Genomic DNA, 21,735 nt, shown 5'->3' with positions numbered 1-21,735 from the left:
GAGGATTATGATCACTCCTCCTGACTCCATTTGAAGTTAGGAGAACAGAAAATTGCCTTAAGCTGCAGTGAAGTAGAGATTTAAGTAATCTCCTTATGAGGACGAAATTTCCTGATGTGAAACTCATTGCCCCGGCTCAGTGAGTCTGTAATAAAAGATTGATTCTCATCTGTTGACACTAATGTTGTATAGATGGCATAGGGGCAGAGTCAGTTATCTTTGGTTTTACGTGAGCCTGTGGTTGTATGAAGTGAGTGGCGGTCCTTGGGCTGCATGACCATGTACATGAAGACTGCCCAGTTAAGCTACATGTGGGGTTTCCTGAGACAGAACACCTAAAGGCTTTTTCTTATAAACAAGCTCTCCTATCTACCTCTTTGGCTGTGTGTCTTATTTCTCACTGCCAGGGAAATGAAATTCTAAGTTTATTTTTCCTTTCCAAGTGTTAGAACATTACTTATATGGGTTATTCATCTTTTTAGGTACAAAGAAAAGGTAATTAAATATTATCATCTAAAAGACAATATATGTAATATATTACATAAAATGGCTAAAAGTCGGCTTTACTTTAGTAAAATTGTGGTTTCTTTTAAATAAATAAGATTCATGAAGCATTTAAAGAATATGAAATAATATATGTAAAAGTACCTATTATTGTACTAGGCACATACAATTTTATGTATCCAGTTCTAGATTTATGCAACCTAAAAGTATTTAGGATTTTAGAAATGCTCAGCAAGTGGGCCGGCCCGTGGCTCACTCGGTAGAGTGCGGTGCTAATAACACCAAGGCCCCGGGTTCAGATCCCACATAGGGATGGCCGGTTCGCTCACTGGCTGAGCGTGGTGCTGACAACACCAAGTCAAGGGTTAAGATCCCCTTACCGGTCATCTTTAAAAAAAAAAAAAAAAAGAAATGCTCAGCAAGTAACTGAATTTCTTTATAGATCTACTACAAATCTATAAAGTATACACATGTTTAGGGAGTATGTATAGTTTAGGCAAAGAAAAAAGAGTATAGCTTAAAGCAATATTTAAATTTCTTTAATATATATATATATATTAAAGAAACCCATTATAAGTTTAAAAAATATTATCTGATGTTTGCTGGAGATAGAATCAATTTAAATACCTTTCAAGTGCACTTAACCATTATTTATATGAATTTTAACAGGTTTTGGTAAGTTATATTACAATATGACTTACAATAATCACACACATTTTAAAATAAATTCACAAAGAATAAAATTCACCCATTAAAATTGTCCTGAATACTTACAGTTCTTTAAGGTTGGAGAGTGTCTTGATTGCAGTGGGGAATTCATCAAGGTTATTGTAATTTAAATCTCTGAAAATGAGTAAAGAGTATTTTTGGTTTTTCATTTAAGAGTTCATGTATACCGTATTTACAAGGAAAGTTAACATGCTATTCCAGTGGACCCACATCATTGACAAAAGTTCTCATTCCTTCTCTTTATGGAGAGAGGTTTTCTTGGCTTACTGACCACCAACATTCCACAAGTATCTGCCTTAAAATGGTCATTAGACTGATTATGAGAAATTTCTGAGTCAAGGCCCAATGGCACTGGGGCATTTAAAAAATAGAGGGGATGTGCAGCAGCACTGTCTTCCAACTAGGAGGGACATGTGGCCAGTGTTGACAGCTTGCTGATGGGGCTCTTCATCTGAACCCAGCTCACTGAGTTGCCAGATTGTATTTGCATTCCTCAGTCTCCTCGGTCACATCCTGTTTCCTGTTCCCTTCTTCATCCACTAGGAGACAGGACATCTTGGAGGGCTACTTTGTCCCTGACTCCCATGGGGTCCCTGCATGTCTGATGAGACCTGTTTCTGGAGAGGTTTATGTGATACAAGGTACGTTGGTGAGGTTTATGTGATTCTGGTCTAGAATATCCTCAGGGTCACAAATAATGATTCAGATCAGAAGTATGATGTTTTCATTGTTCTGTGAGGCGAAGCTCTATATTATCCCTCATGCACAGAGATGGAATGGCTAAACAAATCATTAATTTCTTTATCTGTTATGACACAAATGGCTTTTCAGTTCCATTACTTACAAGCACTGTATAGACTTACTCCACCTATATCTACATCTTCCTATGAAAAAGTAATTGCCTCCTGGTCTCTGGGAATGGCAGATTTCCCAGATGGTGCAGAAAAACCTTTTGGTCAGGCAATCAGATGTGGTTAGATTCTCCTCTGTGGAGAAGAATTGCTATTTAATTTTAAAAGAGATAATTTGACTGAGTTAAACATGTATCCTACTTGTCTGCCACAAACCATCCTTAAGCTATACTCCAGGCAGGAAACTCGTGTCTTTTGTGGACATAAATTTTCTTCCTGTTTGTAAATCTCTCCAGATGCTCTGTCTTGATTAAACAAGGATCGGACCCTTATAAATTACTTGGATTTCTAGTGAGGGAAAGGAAGAGGTCGGGAATAACCAATTTACTGATCCTCTGTAGCCCTGGGCAAGGTGGGGGAGGGTAGATATAAGACCCATAAATTCTGCCCTGGGATTTTTTTCTCTATGGTATTTATATGCAATCCTAGGTCCTCACCCCAAACAGGGGGAGAAAAGAAAGACTATTTATGCAAATATCTATCAAAGCCCATCTTGTTTTTCAGTTTTATCATTGTGTTCAAAAGGACTGGAAGGTGATTTCCACTGCTAAAATTCCCCAGCCCAGCCCTGTGTAGATAAGAGAGAAGTTCTAATTTTTTTTTCTAGCAGCTGATGGGAACTGGTTGCCTATGCCATTACATTGACACCAAAGTCCTGCCTGGACAAGTTCATTTTTGGCACTTAAGAGGAAACACAGGGTGACTGAGCCCTGGAAGGAGAGCTGTAAGAAGACCACTGACAACAGATAGTCCCTCAGGAAATTAGTGGACCCAGGCTGGTTAGAAGCTAAATTGACTATGTAGAAATTGGTAAGCTCTGTATGCAAATGAACAATGGGCCTCATGGTCACAGGAGAAGTGGTCTTCTGTCATCTCCTTCTGCAGTGCTGGTCAGAGCCAACATTGTAGATTCAGTGGCACTATGAGGTTTATCGTGCCTGTGTATTCAAAATATGGGGGTAGGGTTGGGGGCATGGATGCAACCACCCCCTTCTCTCAGCACATTCATGACCCTCACTGACTGTAACCCCACACTCATTATACTCCTCTCACTCAACAGGGCAATGAATCTCTCCTCTGAAATAAGGCTGGGGACCGATTGTTGCCCATGAGAACCTCCACCTTGGCTCTGGGAGAGTGTTTGTGGCATGGTCAGCTGGTTGGACTCTATTTTTACTATAGGTACCAATTAAGAACTGAACTTTCGACCTATTCTTTGGAAGAAATATATAGTGGTAAGCATGGATTTTAGAATCAGACTAGAGAAGGAAGCAAATCTCAGTTCTACTGCTGGCTGGACATGTAATGTTGGTAAAATAACTTAACCTCACTAGAGCCTAAAATGGGATAGTAAGAGCTGTTCTCATATGATGGTTGTAAGAAGTAATTGAAACAATGTATGCCAAGTGCTCAGTGCAATATTTGATTATAGATATACTCAATAAATGTAGCTGCTATTACTCTTTAGTATTTTGAATTGCTTTAGCATGAGCCCTCACTGTTTCCTAATGAGATGTCTGATCATCTCATCATCTCAGGCTTTTGCTGAGTCTGCATCCTTTCATTCAACAGAGAGTACCAGACTCATGAATAGTGAGCCTGAGTGACAATAGTGAATTGATCCTTAACAGAGAATACAAATTCCTAAGCAAACAGTCACAGCGCAGTAGAGAACATCTCATTTAACTTATAATGACTCTAACAAATTTGTCACTTTCATTAGACTAAAAAAAAATAATCTCAGTTTTATTGTTTAGCTCCATGGTGGGGCTATGTGTGTGTGTGTGTGTAAAACAAAGTTACTGTAAATATCTGTTTAAAGATTAGGCAATTAACCAAACTAAATAGCAAGTTTGGCTTTAAGGCTATTTTGATTGCTTTAGAATATTCATGAAAACACTGAAAAAAGAGAAACAAATAAAAGGTCAACTCACAAAGTCTCTAGGCTGTGGAGCCCATCAAAGCATTTCTTTCCCAGGGAGAGGATTCTATTGTTATGGAGATGCCTGCAGGAAAACATTACAGATAATCATGAAGGCACATTGCCCATGACAAACTTAGGCACGACATTTTGATTACTTAAATCCAAAGAAACTTATACGAAAGTATGAACTAATTTTTAAAAATAAACTTTTTTTTTTAAACTATATGTCCCGTTCACTCATACCATAGAATTTAAAAGACAGTCACAGTTTTGTCTTTTGGGTTGGAGATATTAGGGAGTGTATAATAATATAAGCAACATGATTAATATAAATACATTCAGATTTTACAGCATATTTTTCAGCATAGGTTATTCAGCATGGCTTTGGGATGTAGGCTGTTGAACTGAGATACTGACCATCGCTGACAGACAGAAGATCATCTCAGATTAGATCATCTCAGATGGGTGGTCCTAGGTGTACTAAGCTCATTTTCTATTAAAGCTGAAGGCATATAATGGCTACATACCCAGGGTAGGGCCACAGGTCAACAGAAAGCAACAATTTTAGCCACAGGGAATGGTGATAAGATTTTTCTGCTGCCAGAGGAGATTAGTCATCTTGACAAAGCATTAATGTGTATAATTATCTTTGGCTCATTTGGTAAGTCAGTTAGGTCAGAACCAGTGAGAACAACTGTGTGCATAACTGAAAACTGGACCAGCTCCCGAAGGGATTTTCGAAAATGTGCTTAAAGAAGATGAAGAAGAATAGATAGATCTCTGTAAATCCATTTCTTCTAGTGGAGGGAAAAAACTAAAGCACATACCCAGCTTTTGCTGGGCCAATAGCACCATCTTTATATGTGAAATTCAGTATAGAAATATCACCAAAAACTTATCCTCCTTTCAGATTAAGATTTTTTTCTGAATAAATAAATTTTGGTTTCATGTGAGATCTATGTGAAATTCACTGAGGATGTTCTACATAGATAGATCTCTGTAAATCCATTTCTTCTAGTGGAGGGAAAAAACTAAAGCACATACCCAGCTTTTGCTGGGTCAATAGCACCATCTTTATATGTGAAATTCAGTATAGAAATATCACCAAAAACTTATCCTCCTTTCAGATTAAGATTTTTTCCTGAATAAATAAATTTTGGTTTCATGTGAGATCTATGTGAAATTCACTGAGGATGTTCTACATGCAACATATGAGGAAGAGGATTGAGAGGAATCTAAAAAGATGGATAAGATATTGGCCAATCCTCAAAGGAGTATATACTATAGTGCAAGAGACAGACATGTAACCAACTAATGAAGTGGAATGACTGAAGGCAGTGGTGGGTGGGTGGGTGGACATGAAGCAAAGGGAGAGTGCAAAAGCAGCCTTTCTCAAAGCCCTTATGCAATCTGATCTTATAGCCTTTCATGAATCTATTTTCCTATATCAGCCTTGATTGGCTATTATATTATGGGGGCATATTGCTACACTCTTAAAGAAGACTATTTTTCAAAGTATTATTTATTTGAGAGTCCGCTTGATTTATTGAAATAATGAAATCTGGACATTATCAGGGGGAAAAGGCTTTACAAATGCATAGTTCACTGTCAAGGGTTTTTTTTCTCACTTCTCTTTCCTTGGTAGGCGTTCAAGAAGTACTTACCAAATAATAAGAAGGGCATCTTTCAGTTTGACCAGAATTATCCATTATTATCAAAAAATAAGGAATTTTTATTAACTTTGATCACTGTATTAATTATACAGTGTGGTGATTACTTGTACATATATAATGGACTTCCCTAAGGCAGAGGTTATATTTTATTACCTTTGTATGCCCAGCAGTGCCTGGCACTTAACAGGTCCTTGATAAATGTTAAGTAATTTACTAGTTTAGAACATTTATGAGTCATTTGGGGGAAGGGTTTAGAGGTTTTCCTCCCTTAAAATGTCTCCACTCAAGTTTTGAAGAGCCAATATTTTAAGGCCAAGGTCTTACAGTGAATTTAGAAACTATTAGAAGAGAGATCAAAATCAATAAGACTTACAGAACTACCAAGCTGGAGAGGTTTCCAAAGGCATAGTCTGGTATGTGGTGTATTTTGTTCAGGGCCAAGGTCATGGCCTGCAATGCTGATAAACTTCTGAAAGCTTGGACAGGGATTTCTGTCAAAGCGTTGTCATCCAGCCACAGGTGCCTCAGGGAATGCAGGCCACTGAAACAACTAGGGGGCACGTAGCTGATGTGGTTGGCGTCCAGACGCCTGTGGAAGAAAGAAAGCAAGATGGAAAAGAGAGCAAAGCCCAGGCAGAGGATCGACTTTGCAGGAAAACCCTCCCTATGCTAATTAACAAGAGGGAAATAGCCTGGGACGCTCAAGTTCCTGGGCATCTGGAGCATTTTCCTCTCCTGGTAGGCTCTCCTTCTCATTCATGGGTAGATCCATTGCTTCTTAGGTCTCCCTGGCTCTAAAATTCCATGGTGCTATGATTCTCTTCTAGGCTTGTGGGTAACATGCTTTCATGCATGGAAATGGCTTCCCCTGAGGTATAAGATTTCAGCCTGATGATCTTTTAGCTTTCCATTTTGACACCAGCAGATAGACACCCTCTTTCCTACCTTGATCCCAAGCTGAATGAATGCCTTTGCTTTCCTGGACTGTTTTGAACATATTAAACATACTAATTTACTAGTTTGTTCATTAAGCTCTGGGAAAAGATTATTTCAGTATTTGAAAGAAAATGAGTAATTTTTAAAGATTGTTATAAATACGCCTCAGGAAGAGGAGAGGCAGCCCCTAACTTTTTCTTAGCACAGTGCTGAAATGCCTAAAAACTAAAACTCTCTTACTCATCCTAACCATTGGCATCGGGCAGATGTTTGTTTTTCTGACATTTTAAACAAAAAATAAAATTAACATCTTTCTGGCTTTTGCTTCCTTTCTCCACAATCCATTTTTTATTTTTTATTTTTATTTTTTTAAATGGGGAAATCCATCTAAAAATAGGCCTGGTTAATGAGCTGTTGCCAGCAGAGGGAGTGCAATACATCTATTTTGCCCCAACCCAGTGGAAACAGTGGCTGTAATTAAAATGCCTTAACTTTTCTTATGGGAGTGACAAAACTCACATAGTTTGAAATTTTCTCTAAGGTACGTGAACAATAGGACCACCATCACTCGGCTATGCTTCCAACAGTCCTCACTCATTTTTTTCCAATCTGATTTTGAGACTCACACATTTCTTAGCATTTTTTTAAAGCTAGGATTTAAAAAAAAAGAAGAGTTGCATTTTAAGCAGTCAGTGTATTAGGAAGGATTAGAAAATCACGCGTGGATTTTGAAAAATGTTTTTGGAAGCATTTAAGACTAAACAGATGCAGGAAGCATACCAGGATCACAAAATAATCCTCTGCAAACCAAATTTAAACAATTTAGAAATAGAATTCTCTGTGGTAGGGAGCTAATCTCTATGGAAAGTGGCTTCCTCTCTTTTGGTCACATTTGTCACTCCAATTGTCCTCTGGTTCCTACTTCTACCAACTGAATGGGAACAAGTGACACCTTAAGGGCCCTGTGCCAAGTTGTGATAATAACCAAGATAAAGTCACTTGGAACAAATTCTAAGTTGGGTGTTGAAGCCCACTCATAATTAAATTTTTAGTAGAACAACTATTGTGTTGCAGAAACACAGCTTCCAAACTTCTCAAGGTTCTGTCAACAAATGGAGCTGAAAATGTTCAGGAAAACTCAATACCATCTCTTCCTCCTTTCTCCAGCAACAATGTGCTCGGTCCATGTTCCAATAAGATATAATTTCATCAGGGGATGAGGCAGTGATTGTTTTCATTTGACTAGAAGTAAAGCATGTATGTAAATACTCACTACCTATTGCACTGATTAAATAATGCAGACTTTATAATATGAGCTTCCATATCTTAGTTGACATGTTGTCTGATTACTGCCAGTTGCTTTTGCATTGAAACTACAAGTGGCTTCTAAAAGTCCTGAAAAATGACAGACAGACCTTAAAGTTCAGTGCAAACATTGGGGTACGTTTATAGAACAGTCTCAGTATTGTCATAGGCTTGTCTTCTTTGATATTTTAAGTTGCTACCAAAGTTTCTGCTGTATCTTGAAGTGACCCTGGTATCAGTTCCTTATGTTAATAAGTCCATTTCTCTGGACAGATACCTTTTATGAACCACTTTTTTTTCCCCCAGAAAAAAAGGATGTAATCTGGTGTCCACACTATTATAACAATTTGAAATGAATGAATCATTCATTCATTCAGAATCCTAACACTGCAAATACTAATACTACTCTCAGAAGCAGTACTCAACAGCACAGGTCTTCCAAGGTCCTGAGTACAGCATTAAAATGTCTCTCTACTAAACAGTTTCTTCATATAAAAAACACCCAGTAAACGATACTCTTTCTAAGTGCAGTGTTTTAGAGTCCATATCCACTTGGTCTCAGTGGTCCAAAACAAATTCAGAGAGTGGTATATGAGTGCTGTACACACTCTGGTTATCTCCAGCATTATCTGATTTAATCCACCCCCCCAGCTTTATTAAGGTACAGTTGAAAAATAAAATTGTATATATTTACAGCATATAACATGATATTTTGATACATGTATACATTGCAAAATGATTCAATCAAGCTAATTCACATATCTATCACGTCACATACTTACTTGTGGTGAGAACATTTAAGAACTAGTCTCTTGGCAACTTTCAAAAATATAATACCTTATTATTAACTATAGTCACCATGCTGTACAATAGATCATCAGAATTTATCCTGTCTAACAGAAACTTTGTACCCTTTAACCAACAACTCTCCATTCCCTGCTCCCTCCACCCCACCCCAACCCAACCCAACCCTCCAGCCCCTGAAAACCACCATTCTACTCTCTGCTTCTATATCTGATTTAATCTTAACAGAAGATCCCAAGACTAAAGTGGAGTATGAAATTAATTATCCAGTCACACATACAGGTGGTTCTTACAGAACAAGGTTAAGACCGTGGACAAAGCAGCTGGCAGGGCACAAGTTGTGCCTATTCAGTGAGTAAACAAAGAGTTCATATTATGTCAATCTGGTCTTTTCAGGCAGCTGGACACTCTGTATTCATATGCTTGGAAAATGCACCATTTAAGCTGTGGGGTGTAAGATAAACACCACTATTCAGTACAAGAAAACACATACATAAAATGTGGTTCTATAATATATTTATTATCAGGAGCAATAAAAATAACATCATATAATGCTGGTTTTGAAGCGTTTCTTTGTTATTTCTGTTTCCTGCAAGTCACAAAGGGTATGTGTGTGTGTGTGTGTAGAGATTTGGGATGGGAAGTCCTGGGTCCAAGCCAACTATAAAAGCCTTGTGACCATGGCCAAGTCAATAGATCTCAGCTTTCACATCTATAAATTGGGGATAACTTCTTTCTTTCTTATAGGGTTGCTTTATGATTGAAGGAATTAACAGAACAGGACTTTGTCAATATAAAGCACCTTAATGATTTTTAATTATTATTATCTGATGCTGGTTAACAATTTGTGTTTTTGTTGTTTGACCATTGAAAACATTCGGAAAAAAGAGGTAAACTTAATTTTGCTTAAACAAAAGTTGGCTAAAATGAGGGCTAGATTGTTAATGAATTTTGTTTCTGAGAAATGCAGTCTATTTCTATCTTCATAACAGAAACAATTAAGAGGTGTCTGCAATTAGACTTAATAGAAGCCACCCTTACTTTTCAGCCTTTAGTTTTATTGTTACATATACTTGTGTGTGTGTAAATATATATGTATACACACACGCACACACACCATGCAACAGGGCAAAAGGTTTTGTTCCTCATACATTAGTGAATATAACATCTACATGCTGAAGGCAAAGAAGTAGTGACATATGAGACGACATGTTCTCAGAGAAAGTTTTTAAAAGTGATCCTGGCATTTAAGCATCCATCAGAAATGTGACAGAGGCAGCACAAAACCTGTAAGCAGTTATGTTGAGCAAAATGAAACACTTTAACAATGGAAGTGACCTCATCTTCCTTCAGACAAATAAAACCTCTTAATTACAATCTTAAAATGCAATCTGAAAAGTTATCACTGTGTGGAAAATGGCACCAATTTTATGCTCCTTGGTGGGGGGAGGGTCTGTTACTTATAATTTATAGTGAAGCCATGGATAAAATTTTACCCTATTTCCTATGTCATCTACAACCACTTACATAGTGGGCATCTGGTAAACTAAAAAGTGTACTGAGTTAATAAGGAGAATTAAGACACAAATTTAAGTCAAGACTCTGCTACTTATTAATTCCAAGATATGGGGGGGCATGTTGATTAATCTCTCAGAGGGTCAATTTTCACATCTATAAAGCAGAATTACAACATGTCACAGAATTACTGTGGGAATTAAACGAGAAAATGTACATGGATGTGTTTTGTAAACAGTAAAGCATTCTACAAATTATAAGCTTTATTATTTGAGGGAAGTCTTCATATTTACTGAGCGGTATCATATTTTCCCTCTAAAAATTTCTTTCATTCTTCCTGAAGTTACCTAACCCTCTGTAATTTCACTTCTCTCTATAGGAGATTGCCTTTTTTTTTTTCCATATGGGCTGGCAGAATGGCTGATTCTTTACTCAGCATCCATCCTCTAATCTACATATTCAGTAGCTACACTGCATATTTTGATTAGTGTTATAGGAAGGCTCCCATCACAGAGGAAAGAAGATGCATACATCTCCTGTGTTAAGCCAGTAATAGTACAACTGAGGTCCAAACAGCTAAAATGGCAGAGGAAAAATATGACATCACCTGGTATAGGAACAGAATTTTTAAGTATGAGTCTCCACACTGTTACTTAGAGGGATATAACTGAGGAGAATTTTTTTTTATGTGTGGCTGGCAGTACAGGGATCTGAACCCTTGACCACAGTGTTGTAAAACCACACTCTGACCAAATGAGCTAACAGGCCAGCCTGAGAAATAGTTTTGACATGACTTTGGGACTTGTGTTGAAATAACTCCTTCTCTGGAGAGAGGACTTAAGGTTGGAAAACTCCACAATTGCTACTCAAGCTGGTTGGCCAACGGGACTGTCTCTTGTGGACCTTGGTTATCTCTCCTCACCGCTGGGACCTAGTTAAGACCATTCAGCTCACTCTGACAGGTTTCAACAACTTTGAGTATCCAAAGTAAGTGTTTCGAGTCTGGGTAACTTCACTCCCAAAAGGTTTCTGGGCTACCTGCCTATGTGAAATGTCTTACCCTCTCTCCAAGCAATCTTCAAGATCTGCATACAAATGTATCTCTGAAGCAGGTGGGTCATACTGCCTCTTAACCAGCTGCTCTAAAAATAGGCATGCTGTAGAAAGTTCACTCAGATCGCAGTGTGCAGGAGGGAATAGTGGGAAAGTACGAGGGTACTTCAAAAATTTAGTGGAAAAATAAAATTAAAAGATAATACGAGTCTTGCCATGAACTTTTTGATGTATGCTTATAAATGAACAAGGCAGTTGCAGTCATCAGGATGAGAAGGCGAGTGCCTTAGAGAAGCGTGAGAAATGAAGAGGAAAGGCCTAATAGCAGGGATTAACCTGATGGCACTTGGTGACTCACCAGATTTGGCCAGAGAGAGGGGTGAGGAAGCTATGGTGATTCGGCATTCTGGTCTAGGCCACTGGGCAGATGGAGACCATGCAAGAACAGGTATGAATGTTACACAGTATTATGTAAAATAAAAACAAAACAGAACTGCGTGTTCACTGTGAATGTAGTTCTATCAGTGTATTCTATGTGGCAAAGAGCTAGAAGGTAACAGGCAAAAAATTAAACTTTTATGTATAGGCTGTGGCAAAACAAAAGCTCATTTACTTTCTGTTTAAAGTTTTTTCCCTAATGTTTTTATAGAAGGTGAACTGTGGACATTTTCTCTTTTAAAAGAAACATTTTGTCAATCTAGTTCCCTCTCCTGAAAGGAATTTTCAGTTTATAAACGGCATTATTGTAGAGATGAGAGAATCTATGAGATCACTCCTGCTATTGTTGTTGCAGAAAATGGCCCTTTATATATATCTTGTATATGATACCTTGCCAATGTATCACATAAACTTATATCTTTGTTTGAGAATGTCTTTGATGAGCCATAACTACCAGGAAGAAAGCGTTAGTCAAAAGATAAGCCATTGATCTTGGCTAATTCCTTATCTGAGATGACTGTAATAATGTCAATTATTAACATGGATAACTTGGAGAAAAAAAAAGCCCAAAGTGTGAAGAATGTTGTAGCTGCATAATATAGCTTATGGGTATTCTCATAATAAACAGAATTATAAAGCATGGCATCTTCATAACCGACATTGCTGTTTTATATTTGGATGAGCATTTTTCCTTCATAAGTTTTAAGGAAATGACCAATGCTCTCATACAAGTACATACATTTGTACATTTTGTAAGATCATTTTGAATAAGTCATGAATAGTCAAAGGACCACAGTGAGTTAGTTCATTTTTAAATTTTATGAAATGAAAGCATTCTCAATTATTATTTGACTTTTCCAGTGAAGTCGAAATCATGTACTTCCAAGTTTATATATAATACAATTCAGCTACTATAAATTCTTTGTTATGGTGAAATTTTAGTGCTTTGAAATTTTATTTCACAGGAATCAGTCGATCAGTGGAGCTAAATTTGTCACAAGATCATTATAATAACACTATCAGGATATTTTTTTTATATAAACCCTTATAGATTGAATCATATGGATTCTTCACAATAACATCAGAGTCACTTTTATTGTTGAGGTTGTTGTTTTTAGATATTTATGGAGTGACTACAATGTGGGATTCCACATTGATATCTAGGAAAATATTCAGCGTATGAATTCATGTAAACACTTTGATTGCTATTTGGGAAATTTCTACTTGTCTTTCTATTCTCCATCTTATTTACTGGTAAATTTAATGTGGCCACCGGGAAGAAAATCATTGCTTTAGCTTTACTTCTGAAAAGGTAAAAAACCACTTTTTCCACCTATCCAGTTTGAGGAGAGATTAAGTCTACAGGTTCACTGAAGTGCTATAATTTCAAGACTAGTCAGCTATCTCAACTAGGAGCTGGATGAAAAGTGTGTAAAGGGAACAAATCCCTCTCTCTCCAGCATCGCTGAGGAGAATGAGACTCCAACGAAGAATATATTTTAAAGTCAAATTACATTAAGTTGTCAGTTTCTCAGAGATCACCACCACTATGAATTTTGTACCAAGGAGATGATCTATAACCAAAGTAACATGAGTAGTAACTTCTTCAGTTTCATTTGTTGCCATAGAAAATAAAGATACTCTTTTTGTCGGGGCACCATTAGTCTCCCAGGTACCATCAGGGCTTGAAATCTAGGGGTCATTTTTGAATCTTCCAGTGCCTTCCAGCCAGTCATTCACCAGCTTCTTTCCATTTATCTTCATCTCCGAGACTCTCCATTTCCACTGTCTTGTTAAGTCTCTTATCTCTTCACACCTGCGTTACTGCAACAGCCTCTGAGCTGGCCCTTTTGCCTTTGATCTCTTATCTCTTCAATTAATCCTGTAGGCTGCTGCCAGATTAATCTCCCTAAAATTGCATTCTGTGTCATTCCCCTGTTAGGATTCTACAGTTCTTCCACATTGCCATTCTTTTCAAACCAAAACTTCCCATTCTGATATTCAAGGCTCTCCATCTACCTTCCCTGGCAAACTTTTCTCTTATTCCTCTATCTTAGTCAAGTCTCTTTTCTAGCTCTTTCCCACGGTAATTCTAGGCTTCCTGTTGATGAGCAACCCCTATCCCTTGCCTCTCCAAATCTCGTCAACCTTCTAAGACTTAATATCATGGTTCTTGCCTGAACCCTACTCTTGCAGTGGGGAGTCCTCAACTGAGACAAGGGGAAAACTAATTTTGGTAGATTGATCAACTCTAAAATTCCTGCAGGAACCACTAGGCCCAACTCGCAGACCAGGAAAGGCACTTGGGAAAAGCTAGGGTACGGAGATAAGAGTTCGCAGCCAGGGAGGTGAGTGAATGCAGGTTACAGTCAAACTGGGAGATGACCTTGAGTACACATCTAGAGCACTACTTAGAGTTTGAGGCTTCAGGTCAGTTCAACAAGTATTTCCTGAGTGCCTTCTTTGTCCCAGGCACTGTATCTGGTGCTAGAGATTTAGATGTAAACCAGACAGACAAGGTCCCATCCCTTACAGAGCACTTCTTCTAAAGGGTAGTTAGACAAATGAATCATTATAATGAAGTGTTAGGTGAAGAGAAATGCACAGTATGGTGACCTAATCTAGATTTTACATTTTTTTTTAAGTTCAGGTCTAGATTTCAAGCTATGTGACATCTCTACTTAAATGTTCTTCTTCAAACGCAAGTGTTCAAGACCAAACTTATGATTTCCCACCCCCACACTCCCCAAATATAGTCCCCTACCAGTGTTTTTCATCTCAGTGATTGGCTTCCTTAAGCACATGGTTGTATAATACAGATACTTAGAAATAATTCTTGACACCTCCTTCTCTTTCATTCTTTCTTGTTTTGGTGGCTGGTGGGTACAGGGATCAAACTCTGGAACTTGATGTTATCATCACCATGCTCTAACCAACTGAGCTAATCAGGTAGCCCCCTCTTTCATTCTTCATAGACAATTTATTACCAAACACTGGTAATTTTATCTCCTAAATATTTTTCAAATCCATCTCCCTTTTCCCATCTCCACTGCCCCAACCCTGACAAAGTTCTTCTTTCTCTTCTAAGACTACTTCAGCAACACAGATCTGATTACACCTCCTCCTGCTTATAACCCTCCAGTCGAATCCCATTGCTTTATAATAAAGACAGAAATCCTTGACATGTCCCAAATGGCTTTTGAGGGGTCTGGCCCCCACCTACCTTACTGGGCTTTATGTGTACTTCTCTCCACCTTGCTCCTCCTGCTTCAGACGCACTCACCTTCTCTCTGTTCCTTGATGTACCAGATTGTTGCCCTCCACTACAAGGTATTGCACATATAGTTTCCTCACTAGGACAGTGGAGACAATTTCTACCTCACAGATGAGGGACTGGACAACCTCATGCACAGAGAAACACTAAGAAAGGCCGACTGGTTCATGCTTTAATACCGTTCCCTTCCCTTCCTCAATTTATTTATTTCTGTCCTGCAGCATTAGAACTTTCTTTTTGTGAACCTTCACAATCATAAGTCTGCAGGTAACATGTGTTTCTGTTAAGCCTTCTCTTCCTCTCCTCAGTGCTCATTCTCTGCAGGGGATTCTCTGAGGGAGGCAAGAGAATGTGGTGGTGAAATGGGTAGATTTCGGAGTCTGACAGATGAGAGTTCTTATCCCAGACACTCCTCTAGCCTGACTCCATTACCAGCCATCTGACTTTGCAAAGGCCAGTTAACCTCTCTGAGCTTTTTCTTTCTCATCACTAAGGAGGGGAAAATCTCAGCACCTACCTCATAAAGTTGCTGAAAGGATGAAGTGAGATGATGACTGTAAAAGTCATAAATACCGGCAGCTGCTGCTTTTGTAACCATGCGCGCTTAACCAGTTCTCTGTTCTAGTTTTGTCTTTGCAATGCTCCCATTCTCTACCGCTTTCTTCCTGTGTCTCTTCACAATCTGTTACAGACCCCACCCATACTGAAACACACTGCCCCACCTGTGATGTGCCTTCCCAGAGCCGTCGTCCCTTTAGCTTCTTGAGAGAGTTCGATCTACTTTCCAAAGTTAACCTTCATTTTACATCATGAGGTTAAAAAAGCTTTATTCTACTTTTCATTCCATACCACCCATGTTCTCTTTATTTATCGATCCGATATGACTACTATGTATGTGACTTATCACAGCACTGGCAGATAACCTGATGCAAGTATCTTTCATGCATAGAGTCTTGCATAAAGTGTTAACTTTTCTTTCTATTTATGATTCTGAGGACCATGCTCCACTCTTAGCTCTCTCTTCTTGTTAACGCTGTGTAGAAAAGGTTTGCCTCTAAAAATTATTTCCCCCTAATATTTAAGTTGGGGGAGGGCAGGGCAAAACTTCTTCTCCTCATAAGAATTCACTGGGTGCTGATTTGCATATAGTTTTATGAAATGAACTCTTAAGGGTGTGGTAGACAAACTCTTTGGTTTCTAGAACTTCTAAGTCCACCTCCATCCCAATCTGTACCTAATATGCTGGCACTTTTGTGAAAAATAAAACCACAGTGTGTTTTTATTGTGTAGGCTTGTGACTTTCTGGAGACTATTTTAGTGGAAGGAATAATGTCACTAATACTGAAACCACTGTTTGTTTTTTAAAAAAATCCCTTTGATCTTTTAATCTCATCCTCTTGGTTACCTCACCTTCCTTTCTTTTGTCCGCATACACTTCCTCGTCATCTGTTACTTCTTTTCCATTCTATATCCTGGGTCTGAAACCCAATAGGCTTCTGAATATTAATAGGATAAAACTGCTGCTGGTTCTAGGCTTGCCTTTTTCTGGTCAGCACCATGAACCTCACCCCTTCCTCTTCACTTATTCCTCCTCCTTACTCTTTTTTTCTTTTTCTTTTCTTTTCTTTCTTTCTTTCTTTCTTTTTTTTTTTTAACTATTATTAGCAAAAAACCTACTATGAAGAGTCTGGGTAAAGTTATTGACATTTCACAGGATTCAGGGATGGGGAACTATTATTAGCAAAAACCTACTATGAAGAGTCTGGGTAAAGTTATTGACATTTCACAGGATTCAGGGATGGGGCCGATAGCCCTGAAAATGTTACCACAATCAGATACACAAGCAGATCATGTTCCAGGTAGAAATTATACATTATTCTTGGGTTTTAAAATATAGTCTTGTACTCTGAAGATGTTTATTAGCTAACTGGAAAATAAAGACGTGAATATGTAATTCTCTTTGATCATCTTGAACTTCACTAATGACGGAGTTGCTTGAAATTCATTAATGACCATCACAGATGAAGCAATGAGTTTTCATAAATCAATTTCTTAACTATTAATACAAAGGTGTAAGGGTATGGGAGGGTTAAGTTTTGACTTTCTATCAAATCACTGTAATCTAACCCTAGTCCTCAAATGTCTATAATGCCAAAAGTTTCTTGGTGAAATACAACTCACTGTGAATTCTGATTACATTTCCTATTCCCTTCCAAAAAAACAGAAAGGAAATTAGGTTATATCTGATTACATTACAAAAATCCAATTGGTGTCTGGGCAGTCATTGCAATGTCAAAAGCCAAATGTGCATATTGTACAGGGGACCTGCATTCTTATTCTTTAGCAGAGTGATTTGTAAGCATCAGGAAAGAGTTAAAAGAGCACAAATGAACCTATGTATTTGTTTTCATTATGAACAAAACAAAATATCTTTTGTATATGTGGAATAAATGGAAAATTACATTCCTTGAAACATAAGTACAATTTGTTTCTTCCTCACAGCAATGTTACCAATTTCAATATATCAAATTTCTCAAACTTTTTTCAATGAAGCCAAGTCTACATGGGTGGAGCAAAATATGCAAATGATCTATTTTAGTAGTTCACAACCATCTTTGGTTTGTAGACCACTTTGTTAGTGTAATATAACACTAAAAATTTGAATTTCTTAAATGCATTTTGCATACAAATCTCCTAGGATTTTGTTAAAATGAAGACTCTTATTAAGTAAGACCTAGTTGAGGTCCAAAGTTCTGCATATCTCAGGTGGTGCTGATGCTGCTAGTCCATGGACCACATTTGAATAGCAGAGTGATATAGCATGTGGCCTCTGAACTTTAACTGCCCTAGGTTATCAGTAGAATTAATAGGCAGATGTGAACCATTTTTTTAAAACATCTAAAACACATTTACATTAAATACAAAAAAAGGCAATGCCTGACTTTTTATATTCTAAATACATCACTGGCTCATACTGAAATGCAAAGTATGGATTTTGTTATTATTTCAGGTTTGAAAAGAGTTCAGAATAGTTTGCAGATCGTCTTCTACAGGGAAAGCTGTAGAACATCAGTTTTTCTAATCTTCACTTAAATAAACAACTATACAGTTAGGCCAGTTAGAGAACACTGATGCTTAGGTCCCATCCTCAGAGATTCTGATTTTAATTGTTCTGGGGTACAGACAAGGCTTTGGGACTCTTCAGATGCTTCCTATTTGCAGCCAGTGTTGAGAAGCCCCATCACAGAAGTCTCAAAGCCAGGCATGTAGGGGGTTGATGGGCACACAGCCTCTGTTGCGTGCAGAGTGCTTCTCAGAGGATGAATGTATAATACAAGGAAAATAAGAAGGTGGATAAAAATAAAGTGAATTCAAGAGAATGGGAAAAAAAGAGAAACCATGTAGAAACAAGGCTAAGTGAGGATCTACGGGTTGACTACAGTCCAAGAAGAGAAGGGCAAGTGACTGGAGGCTTTCCAGGTACTGGCAGCATGGGTCAGAGTTTCACCCTCATCATTACTCTTATTGATATGGGAATAGCACAAAGGCTAAACTATGGCCTGGAAAATGAATGGAGAATGGATAGGGAATGCATGTTTGTAATAACCATTAAAATCAAATCTAATGTTTTTATTTTTGGAACTGCTTAAAGGAAGCAGAAGAAATTCAATTAAACACTTTAAATCCAGGACAATAGTAAAATTTAAAGGTCTTACTGTGCCTCAAACCTCCAGACTAGCCTGGTGTGTGCTCAGGGTTGGGGGCTCCTTCAGTTGGTGCAATACAATGTCTTGCAGGGTGGGTGGTTAAGCCTATGTTTATCAGGCTTTTTGACAAATCTTAATTCTTGTATCAAAGCAATACAAAAAATATCAGTGAGAAAATGGCACACCAGCACACGTTGCCAACATTTAACACCTCACATTGGTCTCTCTGCGCTATGGGCAAAGGGACCCCTGACAAACATTATGTAACCCAGCTGATACAATCCATTGTGAACTGGGGGTCAAGAATCTATCTAGATGCTTCAGTGTGGATGTGGTGCCACACTAGAAAGTTAGCCCCTGATCTTTTCACAGGAAACACATACTTATAAGGTTTCAAAATGTAATTCTTTTTGTGAACCAGAACCCAAATACAAGAGACACCTGGTGAACAGTAAATATCTAGATTGTAAGAAACTAAATCTGAACACCTTTATCAGAGAGGCACCACCCAGTTTGATTGAACAAAAGATTCATGATTTTCTCTTTCTCAAAGAGCTTACTTCTGTTTGTGATCTTCTTTGAGCTGATAGTGGCTTTTGGTTACAAACTCTTATCCTTCTATCTACTGCCTGCCTCGCAGCTGTTTAAAGTTCCTATTGGCCACTGCCATTATCTCAATTTCAATTTAGCCACCAGATCCCTCTGTCCTGACACAGACAACCCAACTTGAAGCTGTTTGGCTTCTCTGGCTGCTGCTTCTTTCCTTCAGGTAAAGTCTGTACAACAAAGGAGGAGCTCCTGAAAATGCAACAGACCTATCCCATGGCACAAAGGGGCCCTTGTGGGCTTGTTTATCTATAGGCTGGTGAAAACCTAGGAAGTCACTTTGTTTGTCTGGAATAAAGAGCTTAAAATGATCTCAAGCACAGATTTCCTTTCATTAAAAAAAAAAAAAAAAAAAGAAAGAAAGAAAGAAAAGATCAAAGGAAAGTATCATCTCCAAATCTCACATTCCTCCTTCTCTCGTGTCACCTCAGTGAAAGGCATTAAGCAAACTATATGTAATTATTAACCAACAAATTCTTTACAACATTTTTTAGCTAGAGTCTGCAATATTTGTCTTTTTTATGCATTTATCTCCTTCATCATTCAAGACCAGAAACCAGTGTTTTGCTTGACAGACGAGGCCCTCCATTGTGAGTAAAATTAGAGCATATATCACACACATTTATATCAGAAATCATGTATGCATTTATCTCCTTCATCATTCAAGACCAGAAACCAGTGTTTTGCTTGACAGATGAGGCCCTCCATTGTGAGTAAAATTAGAGCATATATCACACACATTTATATCAGAAATCATGCCGTATACTGTAAACACTTATACATTCTTTTTTTTTTTTTTTCCTTTTTTTTGTCTTTTTTCGTGTCCGGCAATGGATCGCAACCCTCAGTGTTGTGCCCATACCGGACAGGGACCGGCAACGGGATCGCAACCGTCGGTGCTGCGCCTGCACCTTGCTCAGCCAGTGAGCGGGAACCGGTCTGTATGTGGGATCCGAACCCTCGGCGGGAGCGCCACTGCGCTCCCAAGCGGCACACTATAGCAGTGCGCCACCGGGCCGGCCCAACACTTATACATTCTGATGAGAGGAAGAGTTACTGACAAAATAGTTGTGGCACAGACTTGCCAAGTAGACACTATAAACAATTGCTTACAACCCAAGTTCCAAAATATCTAGCTGGTGAGAACGTTCTTTTTTGTGAGAAATAACTAATTTTTATCTATTCAGAGGTTTTAAATCAGTGTGTGAGGAAGCAGAGGGTAGGAAATTCCTGGTGGAAAAGTTGTGGATTCAGAGTAGGGAACACCAACACCACTGCGGGGTTTGTTTGTGTGTCTGTATGTGTTTGTATGTGGTGGTGTGTGTGTCTGTGTGTGGGTGTGAATCTAGGTAGGCATGCTAGTATCACCTTCCCAAATCAATCTTAAATACATTTTGCAATTTCAACTATACTTACAGGGATTGAAGACTTCGCAAATTCTGTAGCGCTTCTGAGGGTACCTGTCTTAGTTGGTTATTCTGCAGCATGCTGTATGTTAAAACAAAGAAGAAAAACATTAAAGAAATTATGAATTACTGACTATAAATAACTGTGCCAGGCACTGTTACAGGAGTCAGAAAAACAGTAGAACACCAGATAAAGTCTCAGCTCGTGGGGAGCTTTAATTCCTGTGGGGATTGCAAAAAAAAATTAAAATGAACAAATGAATATGTAACATAAGACAAGTGATAAGTACTATGAATAAAAAATAAAACATGGATTTGGGATAGATAGTAATAGGGGGTGAGATTTTTATTTTGAAGGTGGTCAGGGAAGGTCTCTCCAAGGAGAGACCAGAATGGAGTCAGGGAGCAGATCACTTGAACAACTGGGAAGAATTACTAAGGAAGAGGGAAGAGCAAGTGCAAAGGGCCAGAGGCTGGAGCTTGCTGGACTTGTTAAAGGAGCAGCAAAGGATCATGCATGACTTATGAGGAATGACTGTGGGCAAGAGGTTGGGAGAGAGAACATGAGGCCATTTCATGGAGGACCTTGCAGGCCAGGATAAGGTTTTAAGTGTGATGAGAAATCCCTGTTGATGAAGGGTTTAAGTAGGGAAATGACATGATCTTATGTATGTTTTTAAAGGATCATTCTGGTGGTTGTACAGATTAGACTAAATGGAAATAATGATAACAGTAGGAGGCTATGAAAGATCTTTTCCCTTCCTGTGCATGGCTGTATTTTGATATAAACTAAATTCTTTTTGTGAAGTATTTGTACTTTTGCTCTCCTAAATTGAATGGTTTTTTTCAGAGCAAGTTGGGGCTGGCCTGTTAGCTCAGGGGGTTAGAGAGCAGTGTTTTAACAGCAAGGACAAAGGTTCAGATCACCATGCTGGCCAGCTGCCAAAAAA

General features: G+C 38.3%; 1 protein-coding gene across 3 annotated transcripts in view; it reads right to left on the bottom strand.

Moving 5' to 3' along the window:
• Nucleotides 1-21,735, bottom strand: part of LGR5 (leucine-rich repeat containing G protein-coupled receptor 5) — a 137,195-nt gene that overhangs the window by 19,378 nt on the left and 96,082 nt on the right. For 2 of the 3 annotated variants that reach the window (XM_008576103.1, XM_008576104.1), the window contains exons 4-7: nt 20,796-20,867; nt 6,115-6,330; nt 4,079-4,150; nt 1,279-1,347 (exon numbers count right to left, since the gene is read on the bottom strand). In XM_008576103.1, coding sequence (XP_008574325.1) covers nt 1,279-1,347; nt 4,079-4,150; nt 6,115-6,330; nt 20,796-20,867 — 429 coding nt within the window. The remainder of the gene's footprint in view (nt 1-1,278; nt 1,348-4,078; nt 4,151-6,114; nt 6,331-20,795; nt 20,868-21,735) is intronic. The other variant, XM_008576105.1, reaches the window with a different exon arrangement.

Source organism: Galeopterus variegatus, unplaced genomic scaffold (genome assembly GCF_000696425.1).
Source record: "Galeopterus variegatus unplaced genomic scaffold, G_variegatus-3.0.2 Scaffold1289, whole genome shotgun sequence".
In the NCBI taxonomy this organism is placed as follows: Eukaryota; Metazoa; Chordata; class Mammalia; order Dermoptera; family Cynocephalidae; genus Galeopterus; species Galeopterus variegatus.
This window is presented reverse-complemented; position numbering and strand designations above follow the sequence as displayed.